Consider the following 25,093-nt stretch of genomic DNA (forward strand, 5'->3'; position numbering starts at 1 on the left):
ACTACGCATCGCCCAAGAGAGATGCATGATTTCACAGTTCGTGTAATTTTTCCCGAACTCAATGATGCCGTACTGGAGAAATTTATGGACAATAACATTGACTCCTGTACAAAAGAAAGTTGAACTCAAACAACTGTGTCTACTACACTCTACTTACCTGTAGAGCAATACTACTTATGCATATTCCCCCTACCGGCAGGTATTTTCCGCTAAGAGTTATATACAATAGCGCCCTCCGGCGCCCTACCCATAATACCCCGCGGCATGCGTGCCTCGTGAGCGTCCTCTTTTCTCTTAGCGGCAGGTCGGGTAGGACGTGTGTAAAATAGCTCGCTGTTTTCCTCGTCATTTACTACCCTTTTTTGCGCTTAAGAGAAGTTTATAATAAAAGAGTTAATAAAACAACAGTTTGTAGAGTTTCTCATCATCTTCTTGGTTGTATTTATTTGATTATTTTGCAGCGTTTGGGGAGAACCGATCTGTCACAAACCGGGGGGAATTCCTCTCCCACGGGACGGACCGAGTTCTCGGGGGACTCTGCCGTTAACGCTACGACATTACCGCGGCAGCAGTCTCTCGTCCGGCACCCTCAGCCACAGTCGGCTGGGGGAGTTGGCAGTTCCGCCGATCAGTTAAGGGGACCTCGGTCACCTTCTCCGGTCAACTCAGGCAGAACACCCAAACTAAAGGCACACTCCGGCAAGGTTCCTCCAAAACATATCTCCTGTGCCGGAGCAAAGCCTAAGAAGGGCCGTCAGGGCAAGCGTGGCTCGGCAACGAGCACCGCTGTGTCACCTGGCCCTCCCCCGATCACGGGGCAGCCCGAGGGGACTAGCCGTCACACTTCGGTGGGCTCTAGTCACCCGTGTCCTCCCGACACAGTGCCGAACACCACTGGTTGTCGGGATGGGCTATTAAACAGGCTACCGGTCCGTCCAGCGCTCACTCAGCCCACGGGGCCTGAGGCGCTGTCGGCCGGGTACATTATGAGCGATGCGGAGCCGGTCGACCGGGGGGATCCCGGACCGATGGCCCCGTGCTATCTCGCTCAGAGGAACGACTCTCATAATCGGATTTTTTCCGTTGTTCGGGGGTCCCGGTGCCCCAGGTGTCTTCTGACTTGTAGTCAAACACATCCTGGGGCCGTTCTTCAAAGAGGAATAGCAAGAAGAAGAAAACTGATCGCCGATTACGCCGTTCTTCTTCAGATTCTGAAGGTTCCTCTGACCGGTCCCACCGGGGCAAACGCTCCTGACGTGAGGACTCGATCTCGAGGTCTGTTTTCCTACAGTCATTTCAGTCGATTTTACTTACACTATCGGCTATGTCTGCAGGACGCCAGACGGGCCCTAATGGTGGCCCCCCTGGAGTGGCGAGCCACGCCCCACAACCCTCGGTTGTTGGTCTAGCCTTACAGTCTCCGTGAACAAAGGGACATACCGCACACAGTTAGCCTTGCTCCTGGAGTCTTTATCTGCAGTGAATGCTTCATAGTCGTCACTCATTGGTCACGATTGCGTGGCCAAGCACAATGAGGTACATGTACATGTACAAAAATGAAAAAACACATGTTCATACATGTACACGTTCATGTATACCACACATGGTTGCGCGCTATACCGGAAGCCCGGCCTACGGCGAACGGGACTTCACCATCTGCATAGTATTATGCACGATGTATGTCTATTATCTCCGAGGGTGTTGCCCAGCCACCACCGCGTGGTTCTGTACAACTAGCCCCTCCAGACGGCTCTCAGTCATCGGGGTCATTTTGGCCTTCGCATTCGGCTGATTCATCCGATGATGACGAAGAATCAGACCGGTTACAATGGCTGTACATCGCGGAAACGAAATTCCGTTTGCTGCAGAGGGACATTACACGGGTACTTAAATTACCCTCCGCCGATGAGCCCCCTCCGCCCGATAATTTTTTTTTTCAAATCAAGCGCAGGACGGGCTCCACATCTAACAATGACCTCTGTTGGATCAAATGTGAAACACATCGACAACGGACAAAGTGGTGTCCATTTCCCAGGCGGGAACAGCTTCATTATTTTTTTCTAATCCGGGCGAGTTTATTGCACCGATCCCACCGCAGCATACGCTACCGGGATGAGGACTCGGTTTTTCGGCCCACTCATTACAAGCCTTGCAATTGTTCTCAGCTTTATTATCGGTCATATACGTTTTATACATGTACATGTATTGTCAGGCGTGCACGTTAATGAAACGTCCGTCTTAGTTCAGTTGCGAGCCGTGAACTCTGTAGCCCTCTACATTAATCAGGGTTGGGTGACTCAAGGACAATGGGACACGCCGCGCAGTGCTTAGCCGTGTGGCGGTGTTTCTTGCTGTACTGAGATCGCTACATTTTTCATGTACATTGTACATGTGTGCATTACTTGTGTATGTACACTGTCCATTGTCTCCGAGGGAGTTGTTCGACAACTGACTGTGGCCGTGTGCAACTCGTCCCTCCAGATATGTTTTACGGTTCTCGTTTACGGGGTCTATTCGACTCTTGCAGGCATGTTGTGGACCACATTCGAAAGATTGTGCCTGTGTTCAAACTGCCTGCTGCTCTTCAAGCAATAATGTGATCATTACCGTTTTCCGTTAGCGAAATTCTGTATTTTTTTGTCACATCTTCCCTCTTCAATGCAGCTAAGCACAAGCTGTCAGCAGTAGAGGGACCCCATTATTCAAGCGGCTCTTCGTAAATAATACTCGCAGAAGCTTGAATACACTTTGCAGTAGAATTAAAGTGGGCTCGGCGATACGCGTTCAGCCTCCCTCTTTACCCTCATGAAGTACATTAGGTTTAATGTTTTAATCTTGACTCGACAGTCTTAGCGGACGTGTTGACCGCTATTTTCTTTATCAATTTCACGGTCTGCACTCGGTACTCTATAATTTTACTCGAGTGCAGACCCTAGCAATCTTGGCCCGCCGGGGTAACATGATTGATGAACTGTTTCTCCCGTCAAAGGGCGCCCGCCAAAGATTCGAGTCCCACCTTTTAAGTTTTTAACGGACAAAGATCTTTTCTTTTGCTGTGGATATCGATGTTTACATCCATATTGGTCGATGTCAACTACATGTGGGCCAGCGCAGGTGAAGAACAAACAGTTGTTTGTTTTCTCAACTGCATACCTCTTGAAGTTTGCCCAGATGATTTTGTGTGGCTATGCTAGCAACATTTTCTGTACGCCATGCCACATAGGATAATGTAACAGCGATTTCGATTCGGCTTCAGTTGTTTTGATGATTTCCATAAGTGACCTACCTGACTCATGACGACCTCCACCCATCTGTCTCGTAGGAGCTCGTCAGAGAGACTTTGAGGCTGACATCAATACCATCGGGCCAGCACAGTGTTGCGCCCGTCTTGTATTTCCCTTGGAAAGATGTTGATAAGATTTAGTCGACTGTCTAACACATCAGCATAGCAAATGAGCCCTGGCCTGAAGGGTACACAACTGCAACTCATTTTCAGGCCAGAGCACTGAAAATTTCGCGGTTTTCAAACCAAGATTCTCGCTGCAACTTCATGGGGTCTCCATCCAGCCTTTTTTCCGCCTCACTCCTGGCCTCTGCTCAGATAGTAAAGGCGATATGACTGCGCCGTGGAAACAAAGATTGGTGGCATTCACCTATTTGCTTGTATCGGCCCAGTCCTCACTGCATTCAGTGCAGGCCATGACCTGACTTGTGCAGTACCTCCTGTGGTTCGGCGTTGCCAACCTCACAAGGGTGGGCCTCTCACAGATTGCAGCCTAATTCATTAACTGTCATGGCGGACATGTTACCCTGCCAGTTAACTTCCCACCACACGCATCTAGTGGCGGATTGGTGAGGCCCTGTGTGAGCATCATTCAAGTTCCATTAACATACTTGAGATGCTGGCAGTCTCGGAGAAACTGCGATATTACTTCTATATTCGGTGTTGTGCCAGATGATCCTGGTTAAATGTGACTTTGACACAGTTGTAGTTTACATCGACGACCAGGTGGGCAGGCAGCCTGCACACCTGTGTACACTCACTTGAGAAATACCCCATTGGGGTTTTTTCCTCATAGCTTCTTGCTTTCAACGGTCCTCCTCCCAAGCAAGGACAACTAACCACATGTCAATCTGACTTGTTTCATGAACTAGTCACAGATTTCCAGGCTAATGAATGAGGATTCCTGACCCCTACACATGGCACACGAATACGATGGTGAGGAAGGCGGACAGGCTACTTATATACACCTTCCTGTCGTCTTCCTCTTATCCCTCGGGTACTTAATCAACTGGAGCAGAAGGACGACGAGGTCCTCTTCTTAACTCCATGTTGACCCCATTGATTGGTTTTCCAGGGCTATAACCATTCCCTTGGTTCACCAGTTGAAGGTACAAATGTTCTTCCAAGCAGAACAATATTCTGTTCCAGCACAGCTTGGGTTTCCTTCACCCAGCTCCGCAGGAATTTCTCCTGATGTACTGGATGCTGTAATGCTCCGGACATCTTTGTTCTAGGCATCAAATCATTGTACATTCCAGATGAAAAATGTTGGTGCCGCTCATGACTTTGGCGTCTGATCCCTACGGAAGTTTTTTTGAGCTAAGACGGTCGAAGTCGTCTTTGTTCTGGGCATCAAATGATTCTTGTCCGTTTCAGACAGCGAATTTTGGTGCTGATCATGACTTGATGTCTGCTCCCTAAGGAGGGATTTATACTAAGGACTGTCGGAGCCCTCTGTGCCTCCGGACGTCTTTGTTCCGGGCATCAAATCATTCTTGTCCAGACGGAGAATATTTGGTGCCAATCATGACTTTTAACGTCGTACATTAGCTGCACTGGGACGCTTTGAACCGGTCACTTGCAGTTACAAATGTATTTGTCACGACAACCCTGCCATACCAACAGGCTTCTCGCGACGCGTATTTGTCATGACAACCCTGCCATACAAGCAGGCTTCTCGTGACATGTTTTTTGTCATGACGACCCTGCCATACAGGCAGGCCTTTCATGACATGTATTTATCATGGTGACCCCACCATACCTGCAGGCTTTCATGACAAGATTGCCTGAAGGTTGGCTACGGTCATCCATGAAACCACGGGCATATCAACGGCAGAATCCGTGTGATTGGTCCGCATGCACAAAATGAAAGGCAGAGCATGGGAGAACAGTGTTGAGGGCGACTGACTGAGCCCCACCATGTTCTCAAGACATTTTCAGACCGGAGACCTCCCCAGCATTGGTGTCTCCTAACTCTGATTCTTTATTGAGCTCTGTACATGTACATGTGCATATTATAGTGTCTATATGTACCATGTTATGATGTTTTGCTTTTCATGATAATTTTTATTTTGTGTGACCCACCGAACTCTTATGTGTAGGTATCGGTGGGCTGTAATTCATTACATGTGATTCCCAAAATCGGGGATCACATCTCTGTTGGCATGTTGAGGCTACCATTATGACTAATGTCTTTATCATGCCGACCTTTTTGGGCTGCCTTGTCCACCCACATGTGGAGCGACGGGCCCATCCAGGGTTTACACGTATTGTTACGTGCCCCTGTGAAAGCACAATAGCATCTCGCATGACCCACCTCCTTGACGGTGCTAGTCTATGCATAAGTAGTATTGCTCTACAAGTAAGTAGAGTGAAGTAGACTCCCCCCCCCCCCCCACAGAAGTGTGGTTGGGGTCTACGAATGAATACTTACCTGTAGAGCATCCCTCCCCCCTACCCCACTCTTCTCGATGCCTTGGGTACTTTGTTGTATTCCGACTTAGCGCTCGAGAAAAGAGGACGCTCACGAGGCACGCATGCCGCGGGGTATTATGGGTAGGGCGCCGGAGGGCGCTATTGTATATAACTCTTAGCGGAAAATACCTGCCGGTAGGGGGAATATGCATAAGTAGTATTGCTCTACAGGTAAGTATTCGTTCGTAGACCCCAACCACACTTCTGTGGGGGGGGGGGGAATTTACAGCTGTAGTTACTGTATTGCAAACGAACCTAACTAGTGAAGTTGAGCAACAATATTCTTTTGGTGAGCTGTACAGGTTTCTCCAAAAAATTTGTTTTAGGTGCATGTATAAAAAAAAAATTGCCAACTGAATGAGGAATAGTAAAACTAATATAACATAGACAAACTAGTTCCCTCGGCTTCGCCTCAGGAACTAGTTAGTCAACTTCCAATATCTCGTGAGCAAATATCGACTGTCCACCCTCAAACCATGTTATATTTGTATAATATTCATGATTGAGAACCGAATTCTCGTTGGTCAATTCACCATCACGTGCCAGATGTTATTTTTGCTGTTTACCAAGCGCGCACTAGGATTTGCGCACAGGGTAAATACGCATGCATAGTATAATGTAACACAGGTTACCCATGCAACAGTCTCCTACACATGCACTTTCGTGGAACTGTTGCATGGGTATAGTACGCACGCACGAAAATTGCCAAAGTGAGCTACACACAAAGAGATGGCTGCACGGTACACGTAAATGCTAATTTTCCCAAGTTCAATGATGACAGACTGCAGCCGATTTCACGAAACCTTACGCAATGGCGCAACTCCACTTGCGCAACAATTTATTGCGTAAGTTGCACAACATTTCATGCTGCGCAACAGTTTACTTATGACACATTTCACAAAATATGGCGTAACTTGCGCAATTATTTTAGGTGGTGTAAGTTGTGGCGTAGCGACTGAAAATGACATATTTTACCAGCAAATCGGCACTCTTGTAGAGCCCGTTATTGCACAACTTAACAAGGTTGATACAAGACACTCACAAGTTTATGTTTGAAGTAAATGAAATTCTATTTTACTTGTAACATGATTTTGAGAGTTGCTGAACGAAAGAAAAGTCAGACAAATTCGTTTTCAAAATGACAGCCTGAGGTGATCCAACTACTGTTTTGCGAAAGAACAAATTCACACACAAACAGCCGTCGTAAATGCTGTTTTTATCCTTGTCCAAGATGTTTAAATTATTCAAAACGTTGTGCAGCTACGCCAAGTTTTTGTGAAATCGATCGTAAGTTTATTGCACAGCTGCGCAACAAATTTGTTGCGTAAGTCTTACACATGGCGCAAGCTATGCACTTTTTCGTGAAATCAACTGGAGAATAGTTATGGATGATAAAGATGCATTCTGTACAAAAGACAGTTGTCCACAAACTACTGTTTTTAGACTGTAGTTGCTGTGTTGCAAACGAACCGAACTAGTGAAGTTGAGAAATAAGGTTCTTTAGGTGAGCTGGACAAGTTTCTTCAAAGATTTTGTTTTAGATGCATCCTGCAACAAAAAAATGTATAAGGTATAGTAAAACAAATATAACATGGTTTATTTCGATTGGTCATTGATATTAGCTCCCCTTGGTATTGGAAGTTGACAAACTAGTTTCCTCGGCTTTGCCTCAGGAACTAGTTTGTCAACTTCCAATACCTCGGGGAGCGAATATCGACTGTCCACCCTCAAACCATGTTATTTTGTATACTAATACACAGATTACTCATGCACTAGTCCACTACATAATGTGCTATATGAAACAATCATGGAATTGTCGAACAGGGGAGTGCGCACACATAAACATTGTCCTAGCCAGCAACGCACACACAGCAGTGTTCTGCCGAGATAATTGACGGGTAACTCAACCAATGTTTTTGTTAATATGAACGAGGTTTAGTTCACTTCCAATAGAACATGTTAGTTAACCTCAAAAACCTTGCAAGATTTTACCAGAACAGTGCACATCAGTGCACCATGTAATGGACCTAAAATGTGTATATAACTGACTAGACAAAAAGTGAATGTGACTTGCCAGACTTTCACACTATATACCCAAAGAGCTTATATCAACTATCTGCCCTCAAACCATCATTTTGCACATGTTGTCTTACTGTTTGTTTGGAAAGACTTTGTTGTGTTCAAGGTATCCCTTATTAATTCTGTGGTTCTAATTTCCCAATGACCTCCTTGCCCAACGGTATCAACTTTTGCTTAAGATAATGGGTAATTATGCGAAAGCACAGGTAGCAGGAGCTGGCAAATTAAAAAAAAAAAATTATATAGCACATTGTACATATCAGTTTTCTGGAAAACTGATATGTACAAAGAACTATATATATATATATATATATATATATATATATATATATTTTTAATTCGCCAGCTCCTGCTACCTGTGCTTTCGGATAATTACCCATTATCTTAAGCAAAAGTTGATACCTCTAATGACAGGACTCCGAATATCTGTCGTACATCTGTAAACTTTCAATTCATCCTGTTAAAATGTTCTGTTGTCATGGTTATTAAAGTCGATGCTCTTTTGCGCCCTCCGATGTACGTTATATATGCTCCATGTAATGGAAAAGTTAACATTTAACCCCTATACTGCTTTGGTAACTGGAAATTTGTGATGAAAGTAGCCCTATTTTAATAAATTTGGTGTCAAAATAAAAGCAAGACATCAAAACAACTGTCAGAGAAACTTGGCAAGATTTAACAAAATAATGCCTTGCGACGATAGGAGCCAAAATGGACATGGTGGGGGGTTGAGGCGCTGTCCCCTCCGCACTTTTCCCATCGCTTTTAAAGGGAAGATACAACATTTGCAAACATCACAAAACAAAATAATCATATCATCATAAAATACCTTACTGGATTGTTAGAGAATGACAGTCTAAAGCATCCTGTAAAATCGTGGCTAATTGTGTGCTGACATTTTCGAAAAAATGGGGGTTTTTTTGGGCCGACCAGCGTTGGAGAAAACTGTTTTTTTTTTCCAAAAAAACTGCTCCTAATTTTCCATAATTCTTTACTCCGCATTTTCTGTGCAATTAATCACACACCTGTGAAGGAGTACTGGCCTGCTAGACTGATTCTCTGACCTTACAATTCCCAAAAGTCTATAAATTGTGCTGTTTCATCCTCAGTGGTGTCAGGGAACCACACTATAAGAACATGATTGTTTTTCTTGGTTTTTCCAGCATCTTCAAACCCAAAACGTGAAATAAATTATTTTAGCAATATTTGATATGTTACTGATCTTCCAAATTAATTTCTTTCTGAAAATTGCAGCAAAAGCAAATGTTGTACATTCCCTTGAAGGTAATTAGTGTGACCTAAAATCAATTTTAAGTTATATTTTTATATCAGTGTAAACTGGTTTAATTTTCTCCTCTCCCCTTGTGTTGCAATGGTATCAGCAAAAAAATGAAAAAGAACGACAGCCACGTCCCCTTTTTTGTTCTTTTCGCGCATTAGTCTGATCTAAAATCATTCATAAGAGTCATTTTGTGTAAATACTTCATATAAGTGTCCACGCTAAAACAAAATCGAATTCTTTTCATACTTGGTGGTATGAAAGGAATTGGGGACTAAGTAACATAGACTTTTGTGTTTTGGCCATTTTGGGGCAATATTGAGGCTGCAAAAATCTATTTTATTTGCGTTATTTTCAAAGGTCATCAAGCCAAAAGGCGAAGTAATGTCACAAAGGTAACTATATCACGACAAAGTATCATCCTTACCCTTTAAGTACAAGAAGAAAATGGAAACACTTTTGAAAAATCACCTTTATATAGTTTTAAGCACTACAATATAGCATGTTTTTACAACTAGCAAAATTGCATTTTTTACCCCATTTTTAACCATCCAAAATGCCACTTACCAGGGCACTCAGAATAATTTCTCTTTGGCTATGGTTAGTTCAGACACATTGGTCTTTTCATATTTGGTGAGAAAATCTTGGGTAATTGTATATCATTTGTGCAGTAGCACTCCAAAAATGGTAAATTTCACACCCAAAAAACAAATTTCAACATGGGACTTGTTTTGAATATCTGTAAACCGCAGGGGAGGTGGGGGGGGGGGGTTAAATATATATGGATACATGCATTCATGTTCATCGTACATAATGCTGTAAGTTATTGAACAAAAATGCATTTATTTTGTTATTTTCAATACAGAAAAAGTGGCGATTTAGAGAGCAAATAACTCATTTGTTTGTATTGAATTATATTGTGGCGGGACTGTTCCCAAACCAAGTTATTCCTTGGACCAGGGACTACACAAAGCAGCCTAAAGGCTAAAGGATGCAGGCTCGTTTTGGGTGGAAATCTACCGCCGTAGGAATGGATTCTTAGACCTTCTGTTATTAAGGCAATTCCACAATAACAAGGACAACTGGCAACTAAATGGTCGGTAATTCAAGTAACGACGATGATTAATTACAGAGACAACAACACTTTAAATGATTAAATGATTTGGTAATAATTGTCTTGGGTACCTTTATTACAATCTGTGGGCGTTTTCGAATCCCTGTTCTTGACAACACGCGGGTAACACGAGAACGTATTCTCGAGCTGGTTGTTACGAACGCGCGGATGCGTGTCGCATCGATATAAAGCAATGCAAAATGGCAGACAATCGTCTGAATTTGTTCTTAGGCCTATTCCAAATGAACGAGGACGACTGTTGCAAAACCAGACATGCGGGGATGAAATTGCATACCTGCACTATAATGGTATTCTTATTCCCATCATTAGGGTATTAGCAACAAAAAAAACACCACAAAACAATTTACGAATCTGCACAGTCCGCCATTTTGTTCAAGCTGCACCTCGCCGAACCCTCCATCAACCGGGGAGTGAAAAAATCGATCCGCGAATGCCCTCTCGGGTCTGTTCGTCACGTTCGAGACCGCTGTTCTCGTGTCGGGTTAACCCGAGTGTTGTCAAGAACAGGGATTCGAAAACGCCCTGTGGTTTTTGAACGTGCCCTATTTGCAATACATAACTGATATCGCACTGTTCACTCCAATAAGTAATACACCAACTAATGCTGCATTACATTGCTATAGCAATGCACAAACCAATGCTGCATCCAGGAACGCTATAGCAATACACAACCAATGCTGCATTACAGAAATGCTACCGGTATAGCAATGCATAACCAATGCTGCATTACAGGAATACTATAGCAATGCACAAGCCATTGCTGCACTGCCTAAACAATATCGCATTGCATAGCTCAGTGCCATTGTGGAGATATGGTTCGATAACGGCTAAACTGCCCGTGCGTATCATATAGCGCAAATCACCATATAGCAATACATACCACAGCGAGAGCACCCTCAACTCACTTTCGTGCAGCTTGCTGCCACTTGCCAGAAACCTTCCGTGCGTACACGTGTGTAGCAATCTACCTATGCGCATACTTAGTACATGCACTAAACCATTATGCTGCATGAAACCTATGGGGCTCTGTTAACCAATCGCGTGCGTGCATACGCGCAAGCACTGATTGCTTAGCTACGCCCACTGATCTCTATATAAAGACTGGATAGCGGATATGCATACAACATTCACACAGTAGACTTTGCATATTGACCAATTCGCCCCCGGTCTCACAAAGATGGCCGCGTATAACACGAACGTTCTACGCGTAAATACGCGCGCGTTGTATCAACAGTTGACACGCATTTTGGTCACGTACACATATTATGATGTTCTAAAAGGGACACATGTCCGTAGTGATTATTATTTCAAAAACGCCGAAAAAGTGATTTGCGGCATTATAAAACTAACCACGACGTTAGAAAAATTCCAGTTATAAAACCTTGGTCAGTTGGTCAGTGGTGGTGGCCAAAATATAAGTCAAGTGAACTGCGACGTTACAAAAGAAATCATGCTGTCTATAAAGACGGCAACTTGTCCTTTGTAGATCACCAGCCGGTCTCACCAATATGGCGTCAAATTCATACATTGTGCGGCTCTTTATTAGCTATCCAGTCTTTATATAGAGATCAGTGGCTACTCCCAGTCACGGGTGTACTATACTACAGTTCATTCATAAGATTAGAATACAATAACATGTACATGTACATAAAAACTACACTTTCCGTCCGTCACAATATGTACTTTAAACATCACTCTAGTGAAAACTCAAAATGACTTCTATTTTGATTGATTGAATAGTTACGGTCAGATCGAGTACATAGTAAGTCGTATATAGTCATGGGCGTCGCCAAGATTTGTTTTCTAGAGGGGTGCAAACTAGCACATTTTCTCCCCGGAATCCCTGTACTTTTCCAGCATATTCTCGATTTATCATTTTTCGAGAGCAGGCAGGGACATTTCCCCCCCCCCACCCATTAAATTAACAGCAATATGATTTCACGCCTCTTTCCCCCCCCCCTCTTTTGTCCCTTGCCCCCTTTGGCCCTTGCCCCCCCCCCCTTGCGACCCCCACGACTGTAGTACCATTGTAAGTGGTGCTATGCCCCACAATTCGTAAATTCATAATCAGCGTGACATTTTGAGTCTTTTCCAAACTGTCATCAGTAGTCAACATGGCCACACTTATGTGGTGTGTCCATTGTTGCATAGCAAGCGATTTTAAATGTATTGGTGCTTATAAATTATAGGGTTGTTTGGTATGTTTTGTTAATATATTAATTAAAAAAATGTCAACTCCCCCATCAAATATAACCAAGTGCGGACAGATTTCAATATCAGCCGGGTATTTTTTTTCTGAAAGGGAGGGGTACAGCACATTGTGATCCCCACATTGATTTCCATATGCTTTGACCGATTTTCGTACAACTGATTTGGCAGGAATATTGGTTGGCGATTACTCTATAATATGACATTCTTGGTTCTATATTGCTACTATACCACTAGAGGTGATGTTTCTAAATGTTTTCCAAACTCTTGTCTAAATAACTTTTTTGGCATAATTTCTGTATTTTATGTGTAAATGGTCCCAGTCAGGTAATTGTACATGTATGTAGGCATATCCATTGTTACTGCCAAATATATGCTATCTACTTATTTCATTCAAAAAATTGGCGGGTTTCAACATGAATTGGCAAAACTGGTGTAAATGTACATAATTATGGTGATGTTATGAAAAGCCAGAGTCCATCATTTGCAGCTATCCCAAAAGTAACTAGCGTAATTATTGTTTAAAAGCATACTTGGTTGAAAGATAGTAAGGGGACTAAACTCCCTGTGAAATTATTCTTTCTGGCAAGCTGTCATTTTGAAGAAATCAACGAAAGAAGGCCTTTTCCAACGGTGAGTCTTAAGAAGCATCGTTGGAAATTTCCGTTAGTAGTTCATTTTTTGTATTCGCAAGCGTTGACATGACGCACACGCGCGCGCAGTTGCTATAATTCGTCGGATCGGTGCGCGACATCGCGTACCGGTAGCTGCAATCGGCTCACTGAGAACGTGTCTCAGACGCTAAATTCAGGCCCAATTCAAAACATGATTCAGCAACTTTTGATTTGAAATCGAAATCCTAGAATGTTGTTTTTCTCGAAATATTCAGCTGAAGCTGAGCTGAAACTTCATCAGGTTAGTTGTTCAGCACCCTTCTTTAGAGATTTTGAGCACTTTTGTTGCTTCAAACGAACAAAATGCACAAATTACAAATGATGGACTATAGTGATTCATGTAATAATGCAAGTGATTCATGTAATAACTATCAGAAAGGTGAAAATTTCATGGGCTTTTCGCACCAATGGCAGCCACATTACTCTGCATGAGCATGTATTGTTGTTAATTATGTAGCCATGTCGATACACTTTATGATGTTCTTGACCTTGTACTTTAGTAAGTTTCCACAGGGAGAAATGGCTTTAAGGGAAATAACTATGTTATCAGGAGAATCCCTGTAGAAGGTCAAGAACATGTACTTAAGTAAGTTTCCACACGGAGAAATGGCTTTAAGGGATATAACTAAGTTATGTAGCCATGAATTTCAGTCTAAAGATAATACTTGATAGGTTTTGAAAATGGAAGTATTTTTGACTAAAGTTTATGAGCACCGATGTTTTTGGTAATAATGAACACACTACAGAAGTGCGTTTGGTGCCATAATGACCACTGTTAAAAAGTTGGGAAAAGTCACAAAATTTCATGTTGATCAGGCAAATACAAATTTGGAGGACGCTTCAACTTAAAAAGTACTCCAGACCCTCACTACATGTACATAGGTCCAAGTCAAGTCAGAGTGAAATTCATTCAATCAATTGACGCTGTTTTCTCTCAGAATTTTTACTGGAGTGATCGATCCTTGTTTTAAAGTACATGTATTTCAATATAAACAAATAAGAGTTATTTGCTCTCTTAATCGCCTGATCTTTTCAGGTTTGAGAATAAAAATAAACATTTTGTTCATCACACATTCAGTGTTATTCCAAAATTCTGTAGGTTGCTTCAAATAAATGCATGAAAAAAAATGTTTCCTGTAATCTATCATAGCTCATTCTCTCTATTAAACAATGCCCTTTCAATTATTTGTTTATTTTGTGCTTTATATATCATTAATAAATACCTTGGAGAGTTGATGGTTTCTGATTGGTCCAGACTCGATCACGTGGCCGGGCATTAACGGTGATAATGGACCGGCTTCAAAGATATAAGCGAATAAATGGCCCCTGAACCAGCATTGATCAAGCCCCGTTCAGCCCCATGCAAGCCAATGATTGGTCAAAATACAGTAACAGTCCTGCGGTAGCTTGTAGCAATAGAGCACTGCACATGCGCTCAACCCCCATCGCGTGAGACTGACGCGCGCGTACGCAACACAGTTGCCAGGGATGCGTGCGTGCACGTGCGTAAGGAAGTTTTGAAACGACATCGTACAGCAGTGCAGTATATACTGAGGATGTTTACGACGAAAGCGTAGATCTATGATTTATTTTCTTTGAAACACTTCACCCACCGACATATTTACCTTTCCTAAACCAAGCATCTTTGTAATTCCGGACACAAGGAAAACGAGATTTCAGCTTCCTCCATCAGGTAAAGATATGAAAACATTGTTGTAATTTGTTTCGCTACGGCTGCAGTTTCTGTTGAGTTTACGTCGTTATAGCTGTTAAGCTAAAATATGGCCCATGAACATGAACACAAAAAAGTCTGGAAATATCGCCGGAAAAAAGTCACAAAATTGGAGCATTTTAACTGTTTATTTCGTTCAAAAGGTATTTATTAATGGGAATAACAGTGTGAGGATCCGGTCTTCACTGCGTGATAATGACCGGGTGTGGGGGTGACCGCTGTTAATGGGCCTCGACTTCGTCTCGATCCATTAACAGCGGTCACCCCCACACCCGGTCATTATCACGCAGTGAAGACCGGCTCCTCACACTGTTATTCCCTTATTATACTATACTTACAATCTGTTCTCGTGATTTTGTAATGTATTGTTAGTTTGTTTATCTTTGTCTTGTGTTGTTTGTCTGTAAAGGTATTCTACATAAGAAAAGAACATTTTCATGCAGATTAAAACATTGAACCCACTCGTACTATGCGCTTTGTCCCTATAAGAGGATTGGAAAAACAATTCAAAACTTCCTGGCCGTAACAATAAATCTTACATTGATTTCAGCTTTATCTGTGGTAGATGAAGTACATATGTAATCGATTATGCAAACTTGGAGGCTAAGAACCTTTCCATTAACCGACCCGACAATTTGTTACAGAAACTGGCAAAAGCAAATATTTATCTTTTATATTTGTTCGGACTCCTTTTGTGTATTCATTACTCTTTTCGTATCACATTGTAACCAACTGCTGTGTTGACTGCTAGATACAGGTATTAAATGTTCAGAATTAAAAATTGTAAGCACATCATCACCAGAAAACAAAATACAAAATGGCATCTGGTATATTGACATTAAGCACAATTTGAAAACAATCTGAATTGGACAAGCATCCACTGCGTGCCCTATGACGTCATGTCTGCAGGAAATCGCTTGCCATCCAAACATAAAAATCAAGCATACTTTGCATGCTGTTTTGCCCACTTCCATTGAACATTTTTGCCAATACTTTGAAAATATTAACAAGAAATATACATACATGAACAGTGCGGCCAACAACTATTTGCTAATAATTGGATTCACATGACCAAACATCAAATTTCTGTTAAACCCATGGATGAATTTACCCTTGCTGCATTGGTAGCTCTTAGTGGTAGCTCTTAGACTCGGGTCCTTCAATCGGGGAGTGCCTGGTGTTTGTGCTTCAGGTTGAACCCGGTGTGACTAGATTCCGGGAGCAGTGGCAAAAAAGGCAATCGCGGCACCACTGTCCGTGTATGTCACAGTTGAAAACATATCACACAACAAGTCTGCAAATAAAAGAATTAAAGAAAACCAGCAAAACAGGAACTTCACGTGTAGATAGGTTAGAAATGGTACGATACTCAGCGGTGAATACATAGACCTGAAATGAATGCAATGGCTTGGCATTCGTTATCCTTTTTTATAGCAGTACACGCATCAGTACACAAGACCTCAATAGTCAGATTAAGAAAGAAATGGAATGCAACTAACGCCCAAACATGCCAGACATTGAGGGCTATTTATTTCTGCCCTCCAAACGAACAAAACTAAATTTTGGCAAAGGACTACATGTACTTTAATGGCACTAACCGCTGTTTGACCTCTCTCTCCCTCCCTTTGGGATAAATTGAACTCCAGCAAATGGCGGCGGAGGATTGTCATAAAGTATTTCATGTATTAAGTTGTAACCAAGTCATTTTTTTCCCAAGTCAAATCAATTCCCTAGTCAAATTTTAGCTAGTCACGTCAAGTCTCAAGTCAGTTTTTTTCCAAGTCAAGTCAAGTCTCAAGTAATTTGTTTTTTAAATATTAGATGCACATACTATATGTACAGGAACCAGTTTATGTGTTTGATGACGGAGTCATAGTAGAGATGGGAACGGGGTTTATCAAAGCATGCATCATGTAAGGAGATTAATAAAAATATAATACTTTTTCAAACATCTTTTCTCAAACACCTTATTTGTATTTAAAGAGTCTAAAAAATGCATTTTGATATAATATTTTCAAATTTGTTCCATCATGTTGAATGTTTGAAGGACGTCTGACAAAATGTCCTTCCGAACGTTTTCATTTTATGCATGATGTATATTCTTTTTGTTTTATGATGGATTGGGGGTAGCAACCGTTTTCCAGTTGTTTAAACCCAAGTTGCATTTAGCACGCTAAAGGTAAACCACTCGATGTGTACCTGTAGCCTATGGTCTCTGTGGAATGACCGCTCAGACTACACATGGCACAAACTGCACCATAACACACGCATGGTGCTAGTCACGTACATGACATGTGGCAGGCTCAGGATTCCCAGCTATCCCATGCTGGTTGCTAATTCGCTATGTATATCAATGATTCTTTTCAACCAATTATGCTATTGCGCACAAACGCCCAGAGGTTTGTGTTTTTTTATTGTTTGGGTAACTTTAAGAACATGTTAATGTCAGCAAGTCAAATTTATTCGAGTCAAGTCAAGTCCCAAGTCATATTTTTTTCAAGTCAAGTCAAGTCTCAAGTAATTTTTCCCAAAGTCAACTCAAGTCTCAAGTCCAAAAAAAAAAAGACTTAAGTCCAACTCTACTCCGAGTCAGCGACTCAAGTCAACAACACTGTGTATTGGACACTTCGGAGCTATTTGTATGTTTTCAATTGTTTTCCCGAAAAGAAATGTGTTCTTTTGAAGCCTGTGCATGAAATTACTGTATGCAAAATATTAAGATTAAGCCATTTATAATAATCATGATAAAGAAAATAACAGACACAGTTCGCCACCTTGATTGCTGAAGGAATTCCAGTTCTTGTTATGGACAAGAATTTAACAGCACTTGTCTTAATGCACTTGTCTGTTTCATAGTGCAGTACTTCTTCTATGCGGTATACTGTAAAGGGAGCTAGCCATTTACCCGTAAAGATCTATTTCCAACAGCACCATGGAGCTTGCTTGACTTGATAATGGAACAGTGAAGAGTGTCTCACGACATGAAAACCGCCAAAATATTTTCCAGCCATGAGGTGAACTAGAAATCCTGTAATTTACAAGTGGCAATCTGTGTCTGGTGAGAATGGAATTGATAAAAGACCAACGTAACTCATGTTGTTCCCATGTTGTTCTGTAAGTAGAAATTGCCAAGCATGTAATAGGCCTATTAATTTTTAAGAACCACATCAGGAATCCACCTTTAATCTGTACACATATTATGTACTGTATAATATTTGCATTTTGTCATAATCGACTTGACCATAATAGTGACAACCAAAAATGTATTCTTCTTTTGTCACCTTTTATGCAGGTGGGGATGTCATATCTTCTATATTTGATGATGATGACCCAAGTAAAGAACGAGAAGCTGAGATGCTGCTTGAATATATTGAACACTTTAATGAATTATTTGAAGAAGGAAAATACAAAGATGCTGTGATGCATGCAGCAAGCAGTCCAAAAGGAATACTGAGGAACTGTGAGACTCTTTCTCGTTTCAGAGGTAGGACAAAGTGTTTAAAATAGACATTTTGGTTTACAAATGTAAGCTACACACTGAACAATGGTCATTCCTTTTTACCAGAGACTGAATTTCACAATGCCCATGCTGCAGATCGGCATACTGATTTAAATTGCCATACCAGTGTTCTACCACCTAAGGGGGGGGGGGGGCACAGTCTGTCGATGTCCTTTTTCAAGGGTTGCTAGTCAGAAGCCATAATACTCCAGTGGATATGTGACAAAATTGTGCACTTTTTCATAAAAGCGTGAAACTTGGCACATGTGTTTATATTAATGATAATGTTTTAGATGTGGAGCTATTGCAAATTCACCCTTTTAGGGGCTCGGCAGCCATTTAAAAAAAGGGGGAGGGGACACTTATCGTGCCGCAGTGAAAACATTGTTCACACTTGTCACAAAACTTCACAAAGACATAACTATATAGATTATAAGTGTTTTCCAGATGTGGAGCCCCACAAAAGCACCTTTTTGGGGGCGTGGCAGCCATTTAAGAAAGGGGGTAATTATTATGCTTACCTTGGAAAAAATTGTGCCCACATTTCATAAACGAATGACACTTCCCACAGAGGTTTATATCAAGGAGAAAAAAATCCATATGTTCCATTTAGCCAGGGATAACACCAAAGTCATTATGCTAGCAACATAAGCAATGCTGCAAAACCGAGAAATAGCAAACAGGGATCACTCAAAGAGGATAGGCCTACAGCTTTTATTACAGGGTTTTCAAATGAGCCACAAAGGAAGGTCGCAGGTTCAAACCCCACTCCAGTCAATTTCCGTGTTCACAGACAATATTTGCAGTTAAAAAAAGTATATTTCTCATTAAAAATTTGATTCAAACAAATAGACTGATCAGGTCCATCAAGACATCACTTTGAGTGTTGTAATGTCTTTCCAAAGTTTCATGGCGATGGGCCTTGTCTTTTTTGCAGTGTTGGAGGTCTCGAGCTCGGCCTCGAGGCCGGCCTCGAGGCCGATTTTCATGGCCTCGGCCTCGGCCTTGGCCTCGGCCTTGGCCTCGGAGGTGCAAGGCCTCGGCCTTGGCCTCGGCCTCGGAGCCTTCCGGCCTCGGCGAATCGGTCGAGGCTGGCTCGAGGCCGCCCATTTTGATGTGTTTTCTATTCTAATTAATTTTAATTTTTTACCGAATCAAACCCTCGAGATTCTGCCGCAGTGGGTTCCGTGAAACGAACGCATATACAATGTACGCACAAATGAACTGGAAATGGTTGCATTGAACGTACCCACGTACGTAGCATCTTCGCCTAGCCTGCGCTTCAGCTTTCCACGTGCTTGCAAGCGTTATAACTGTTACCGCGTGCCAGACTACATAAGTCTGGCACCAATCCCATTTGCGTACAATAACATTTGGTAGTAGACTAGTCTGGTTGCAGTGTTGTACAAAATTTTCTCGTTTCGCCTCTGTACCCCGACCTTTAAAAATGAATTGCGGCAAGGTGCGGCAAGCTTGATCATTTCTTTTTATAGGCCACTGTTTCAGTAAAAGTCTGAACTTTCTGGGTACGATCGAGTGTACTAGTCCGTAGCATTTGTTTTCATAAAGATATGATAAAAACAATTACGATTTATCAAGTGGATTTTATTTTTACACGGTGATTTAAATGAAAGTTCCAGCTCGCACAGTAATGTTTGGCGCAAATGGTCGATATGGAAAGCGCAATTTCAGAATTCGTTTTTCCATCCAAATGAATGCAAAGTTCTGAATGAATGTTTTAATAATACGAGTCAGTATTCCTCGTGGTACCAGGATACTTTTTGTATTTTAGAGCCATGTTGATACTTATTACATGTATAAGCACGGTTTGATATTGACTAATTTTGCGTGGTTACAGATATACGGCCAAAACCTGTGGACTCCCTACCTCTTGCCATGATCTTAACATTCTTCGAAGCCATTGGATTCAAATCGGATGATCCGAGAATTCATGGTCATTTTGATGAACTGAGTGATATCATGCACGCATGGTCCGTGTTGCCGTGTTGTTTGGAGCAGGATTGGCCATTGCCAGACTTTGTCTGGTACCGCGGTATTAACAGTGATAATGCGTGGACACTTATCCCGTTGTGTGGAGCGGGATTGGAACTATGCTTTGCCCGTGCGTAACGGCGGGCCGTCTGGCATTGTCTGGTCGCATCGCGGTGTTTGCTCGGCGCGCGCCAGGACAGTGCGAAGGTCGGGGGTCATGGTCGTAACTTTTTGGTTATGAGTGGTAAAAACCTGATTCAAAAATCAAGTTGTTGTTTATTTAATGGGGATTCCTATGATATTAAGCATTTTGATAGGTTTTGAAAATAAGATTTATAAAACATGCTAAAAGTAAATGATGTAAATCTTACAGAATAGAAACTCAAAATTTGGCCATTTAAATTGTTGTATCTCCAAAGGGCAAACACCTATGAGCCTGATTCAAACGCCATTGATTTTGTTGTGTAATTTGCTTTCAGTGATACAAAACTTGAGATTTCTTTCTTTAAAAAATAAAATTCGCCGGACTCTCTACAAGAGGAAACCCATTGCAAACTGTAAATTTGTAAGCCAGGCACTCCAAAACTCAGTGAATTCAACTAAAAGATGTTAAAACTCCAACATAATCTTAGCCTTGTTTTAGTGATTTATATTTTATTACGTGTTTTGATAGCTGGCCTCGGCCTTGGCCTTGGCCTCGGAGGTGGTGGCCTCGGCCTTGGCCTTGGCCTCGCGGTTGTGGCCTCGGCCTTGGCCTCGGAGGTTGTGGCCTCGGCCTTGGCCTCGGCCTCGGAGGTTGTGGCCTCGACTACAACACTGCTTTTTTGCATGATCCATAACACTTATGACATCATCATTACGTCACTTGTTCATGCCCACTTTTCTATGTAAAATAACTTTGTGCCAAGTTGTGTGTTGGAGATAAAGCTGCAACCAAATTTCTTCTCAGTTCAGTAATGGGCATTTCCACACTAATGGGCCAATTAGATAAGTTTATGGGTGTTGCGTATAAAGGGTAAAAGATGAGCTAGTATTTTCTTCAGGTTTTTTTCCTATACCTTGTTAAGTTGAAAGTGACTAGGAAAAGACAAGACAATAGATGATACCTTGTTTTGTTTGAAAATAACAGGCATCTTTTCTGTGTGATACGTATGTAATGTGGACAGACACACTGCTAGGAAAAGGGTGCTTAGGACAAATTCAGTTTCTAATAGGCACTTCCAGTGACATTATTAAGCCATTTTACATTGTTATCAAGCAACAATATAACAGTTTTTACTCTAGCTTCAAATTTATGATGTGATTAGGGTTACGTACGAACAGGGACAGACATTTTGTGACAAATGTCCTGTCTGTTCGTATGTATAAATCCTGATTATAAAATATCAAATAATTCTTCACACTGACTCTGAGTTTTCTAGGTTTTGACTGATAAGCATACCTCCAGGGTACATCTCCTTAAAAATAAGTCAACATTAGGGGATCATTAAACTTATGCTTACTTTGTGACTTTATCTAAAATGTCTGTCCTTCGTTACATACGTAACACTTTTAAAAACAATATCCACTATATTTTCTAAAATACAAAACCAGTTAAACCATTTGCAGGTGAGGACATTTGTTCGAAGCTTGCAATATTTACAGCAAAAATTGAGAGACCATGATCGTAGTTTTATCATGAAAACTTAAAGGTCTTCTCAAATGTCACCTTTTGGGCCCATTAGTGTGGAATATCCTTAGCCTTCTTTTCTGTTTCTGCCCGGGTGAGTTTCATCTTCTGAAGTTCCGCTTGCACTGTTCTTCTAAAAATAGTCTTTTGTCTGCGCCTTAAGTTGTAATGAAGTGCTGTTTTTTTTAAGTACTATTTTAGATCATCATGAAGACTTTACTAAGCCACCTTAATCTTTTTCCAGCTATCTCTGCTATTGTGCGTTTTGAATTTCTGTTCCTGTACAGTTGGTAATTTGATATAGTGATGGGCCAGAAGTGTCTACAAATTTTCCATTGTCACGTGGCCGGTCTTAAATGGATGATAAAGAGATGGCTGGCTGGTCCTATACACTCACCCAGTGTCACATGAGATTTGGAATCCCATGAAATTGGGTGCCTTTTAATGTTTCATTGGTTGAACATTCCTCACGTAGGCATGCGCAATACTACCAGTAAAATAGTATTTCATATAGTCCAAAATTCACACTACATCAGCCCAGCTGCGTTTTGCGCGACATCGCACAGTAGGTGCGACGTGCACGCCAGTCTTCTAAGGTGAGGAGTTGTAGAGGGACATTCTATATTAAAGTCTGAGGGGTATTTCATAAAACTTGAAGTCAAATTGTTGAACAACAAATTGTTGAACAAAATAGTTGGCAACGTCTATTTTTTAAACACTGTGTGTTACAGAAATTTTATTTTTCCAACTTTCACTCGGGAGGTAACACACTGAGTATACAGTGTTTATACATCAGTGTGAGGCAAAGCCTAATTTGATTTATATCACCCCGATGCAAGAATTCCATCTTATGAATAGTGAATGCAGTACTCACTGCTATGTACATTAGATTCAAACCAGCCAACCGATCCCGTTAGCTCGGTGGCCGAGTGGTAAGACATCTGCGCTAAAAAGCAGGAGGTCATGGGTTCGAGTCCAACCCGAGTGATTTTTTCCAACTTTCACTCGGGAGGTAATACACTGAGTATACAGTGTTTATACGTTGGTGTAAGGGCAATACCTAATTTGATTTATATCACCTTGACGTAAAAAAATCCCATCTTATGAATAGTGAATGCGGTACCCGTTGCTTTGTACATCAGATTTGAACCAGCCAACCGATCCCGTTAGCTCGGTGGTTGAGTGGTAAGATGTCTACACTAGAAAGCAGGAGGTCGTGGGTTCGAGTCCCACCCGAGTGATTTTTTTTCCAATTTTTACTCGGGAGGTAACACAATGAGTATATAGTGTTTATACGTCGGTGTAAGGGCAAAACCTAATTTGATTTATATCAACCAGACACGAAAATTCCATCTTATGAATAGGGAAAGGAATAATCATACATTGCATGCTCGATGCTGTGCTGTGCAGTGTCCACTTGTATAATTTAGTATGGAAGACAACTTTTAAAATACTACATGTTATTGGCTGTTTCAGAAACTTGCTGAAACAGTTTTTGTTTTCTTTTCAGTGCTTATTTTTGGGGGTTTTTGCAAATTTTCGAAAAAGCTTTTGTTTTTGTTCTGATATTGTTGCTTTTTTGCAAATTTGCAAAAAAGCCTAAAGTTGTTTTTGTTCTGATTTTTAGGTGTTGGGCCTTGAGCCCAATACCTATTGTTTTTGTAAGATTTTACTATTTGTATTCTTCTTAGCATATTCTCAGGAATTCGTTTCCGGTACTGTTTGGAGAAATGGAAACATATATGAACTTCATTTGTCAATACATGAAATGCCCGATCCACCGCAGATGGTCTTTTTTGTAATTACATCATCTTGACGTCATCATGGGTCACGTGACGTCATTCGAAAGTTTAATAAATTTAATCTTTGCAATTCCATATAAAATCAACCGTGAGAGACCGGAACCTGAAATTTGCAGGAATCGACATGGTAATACATGATCTTCATTTTATCCTGTGCGCGTAAAATCACGTGACCCTTCCTTCCGGTCGAAACCGGAAGTGCCTTATTATTTGAAATTGGTAGAAGATGCGAACTTGCTTTCAACGATGTGAGTGTCTGCCTAGGCAGTACTGTACAAACATATTACAGGTGATGTCATCAAATGTTAGAGCGCCCTCTAGCGGCAGTTAAAAAAATGTCGAAAACGCATTATCACTTGATGTATGTGACGAAATTTGATGGATGACGTCATCAGACCGGAAGTTATAAAGAAAAGACCTTTAAACCTTAAACAATTGCTAAAAAATCAACCGTGAGAGATATAATCAAGATGTGGCTATATATAGCAGAGTAAATATAGCTCTGGAGGTTTCTGGCGATGATGTCACAATGACGTCATCAAGTGTCATATTACAAGCAAATAAATATTTCCATATTTAATCTTTGAAAATCAATATGAAATCAACTGCTACAGATTTGATTTTGTTTTATATGGCAATCGATAAAATATTGCAGGGTCTTCATTTTTGGTTTTAAGTGCAAAATCACGTGACCCTTCCTTCCGGTCAAAACCGGAAGTGCCTTATTAATTTAAATTGGCAGAAGATGCGAACTTGCTTTCAACGATTCGAGTGTCTGCCTAGGCAGTACTGTAAAACAATTTTACAGGTGACGTCATCAAATGTTAGAGTGCCCTCTGGCGGCATGTTGAAAAGTCAAACATGGATTTAAACATGTATATTTTGAGTTGATGTGTGTGGCAAAGTTTGCGGTAATCCATGGCCCAACACCGTGTGGTTGTTCCTACAACCTCTAGTTTTTTTTTTATAGTTTTTTTCTTTAGTCCATGCAAAATCCCATAGACTTTGTACACAGTTTTTGTACCCACAACTTTTGGCATTCAAATTTGTCATATATCATTCAAATTAAGCATATGCATTGTCCTCACTGCAAAGTTGTGTTCCGAAGAGTGATGTCATGGCTACATCATCATTGGTCATATGACATCATCACAAATGTCAGTAATTACAATGGAACAGGCTTGGATTTCATGACCTATGCTCTGTTAATTATTCAGGTCAGATGATCCGGCTTTCAACGCCGTAAAGAAAAATGACAAATTGTCA

At 41.4% G+C, this 25,093-nt stretch overlaps 1 protein-coding gene across 3 annotated transcripts in view; it reads left to right on the forward strand.

Moving 5' to 3' along the window:
- LOC119743444 (clathrin heavy chain linker domain-containing protein 1-like) overlaps positions 1 to 25,093 on the forward strand; it is a 66,161-nt gene that overhangs the window by 23,638 nt on the left and 17,430 nt on the right. For all 3 annotated transcript variants that reach the window (XM_038219865.1, XM_038219857.1, XM_038219849.1), the window contains exon 5: positions 18,158 to 18,349. In XM_038219865.1, the coding sequence (XP_038075793.1) occupies positions 18,158 to 18,349 (192 nt within the window). The remainder of the gene's footprint in view (positions 1 to 18,157; positions 18,350 to 25,093) is intronic.

Source organism: Patiria miniata, unplaced genomic scaffold (genome assembly GCF_015706575.1).
Source record: "Patiria miniata isolate m_02_andy unplaced genomic scaffold, ASM1570657v1 HiC_scaffold_11, whole genome shotgun sequence".
Classification (NCBI taxonomy): domain Eukaryota; kingdom Metazoa; phylum Echinodermata; class Asteroidea; order Valvatida; family Asterinidae; genus Patiria; species Patiria miniata.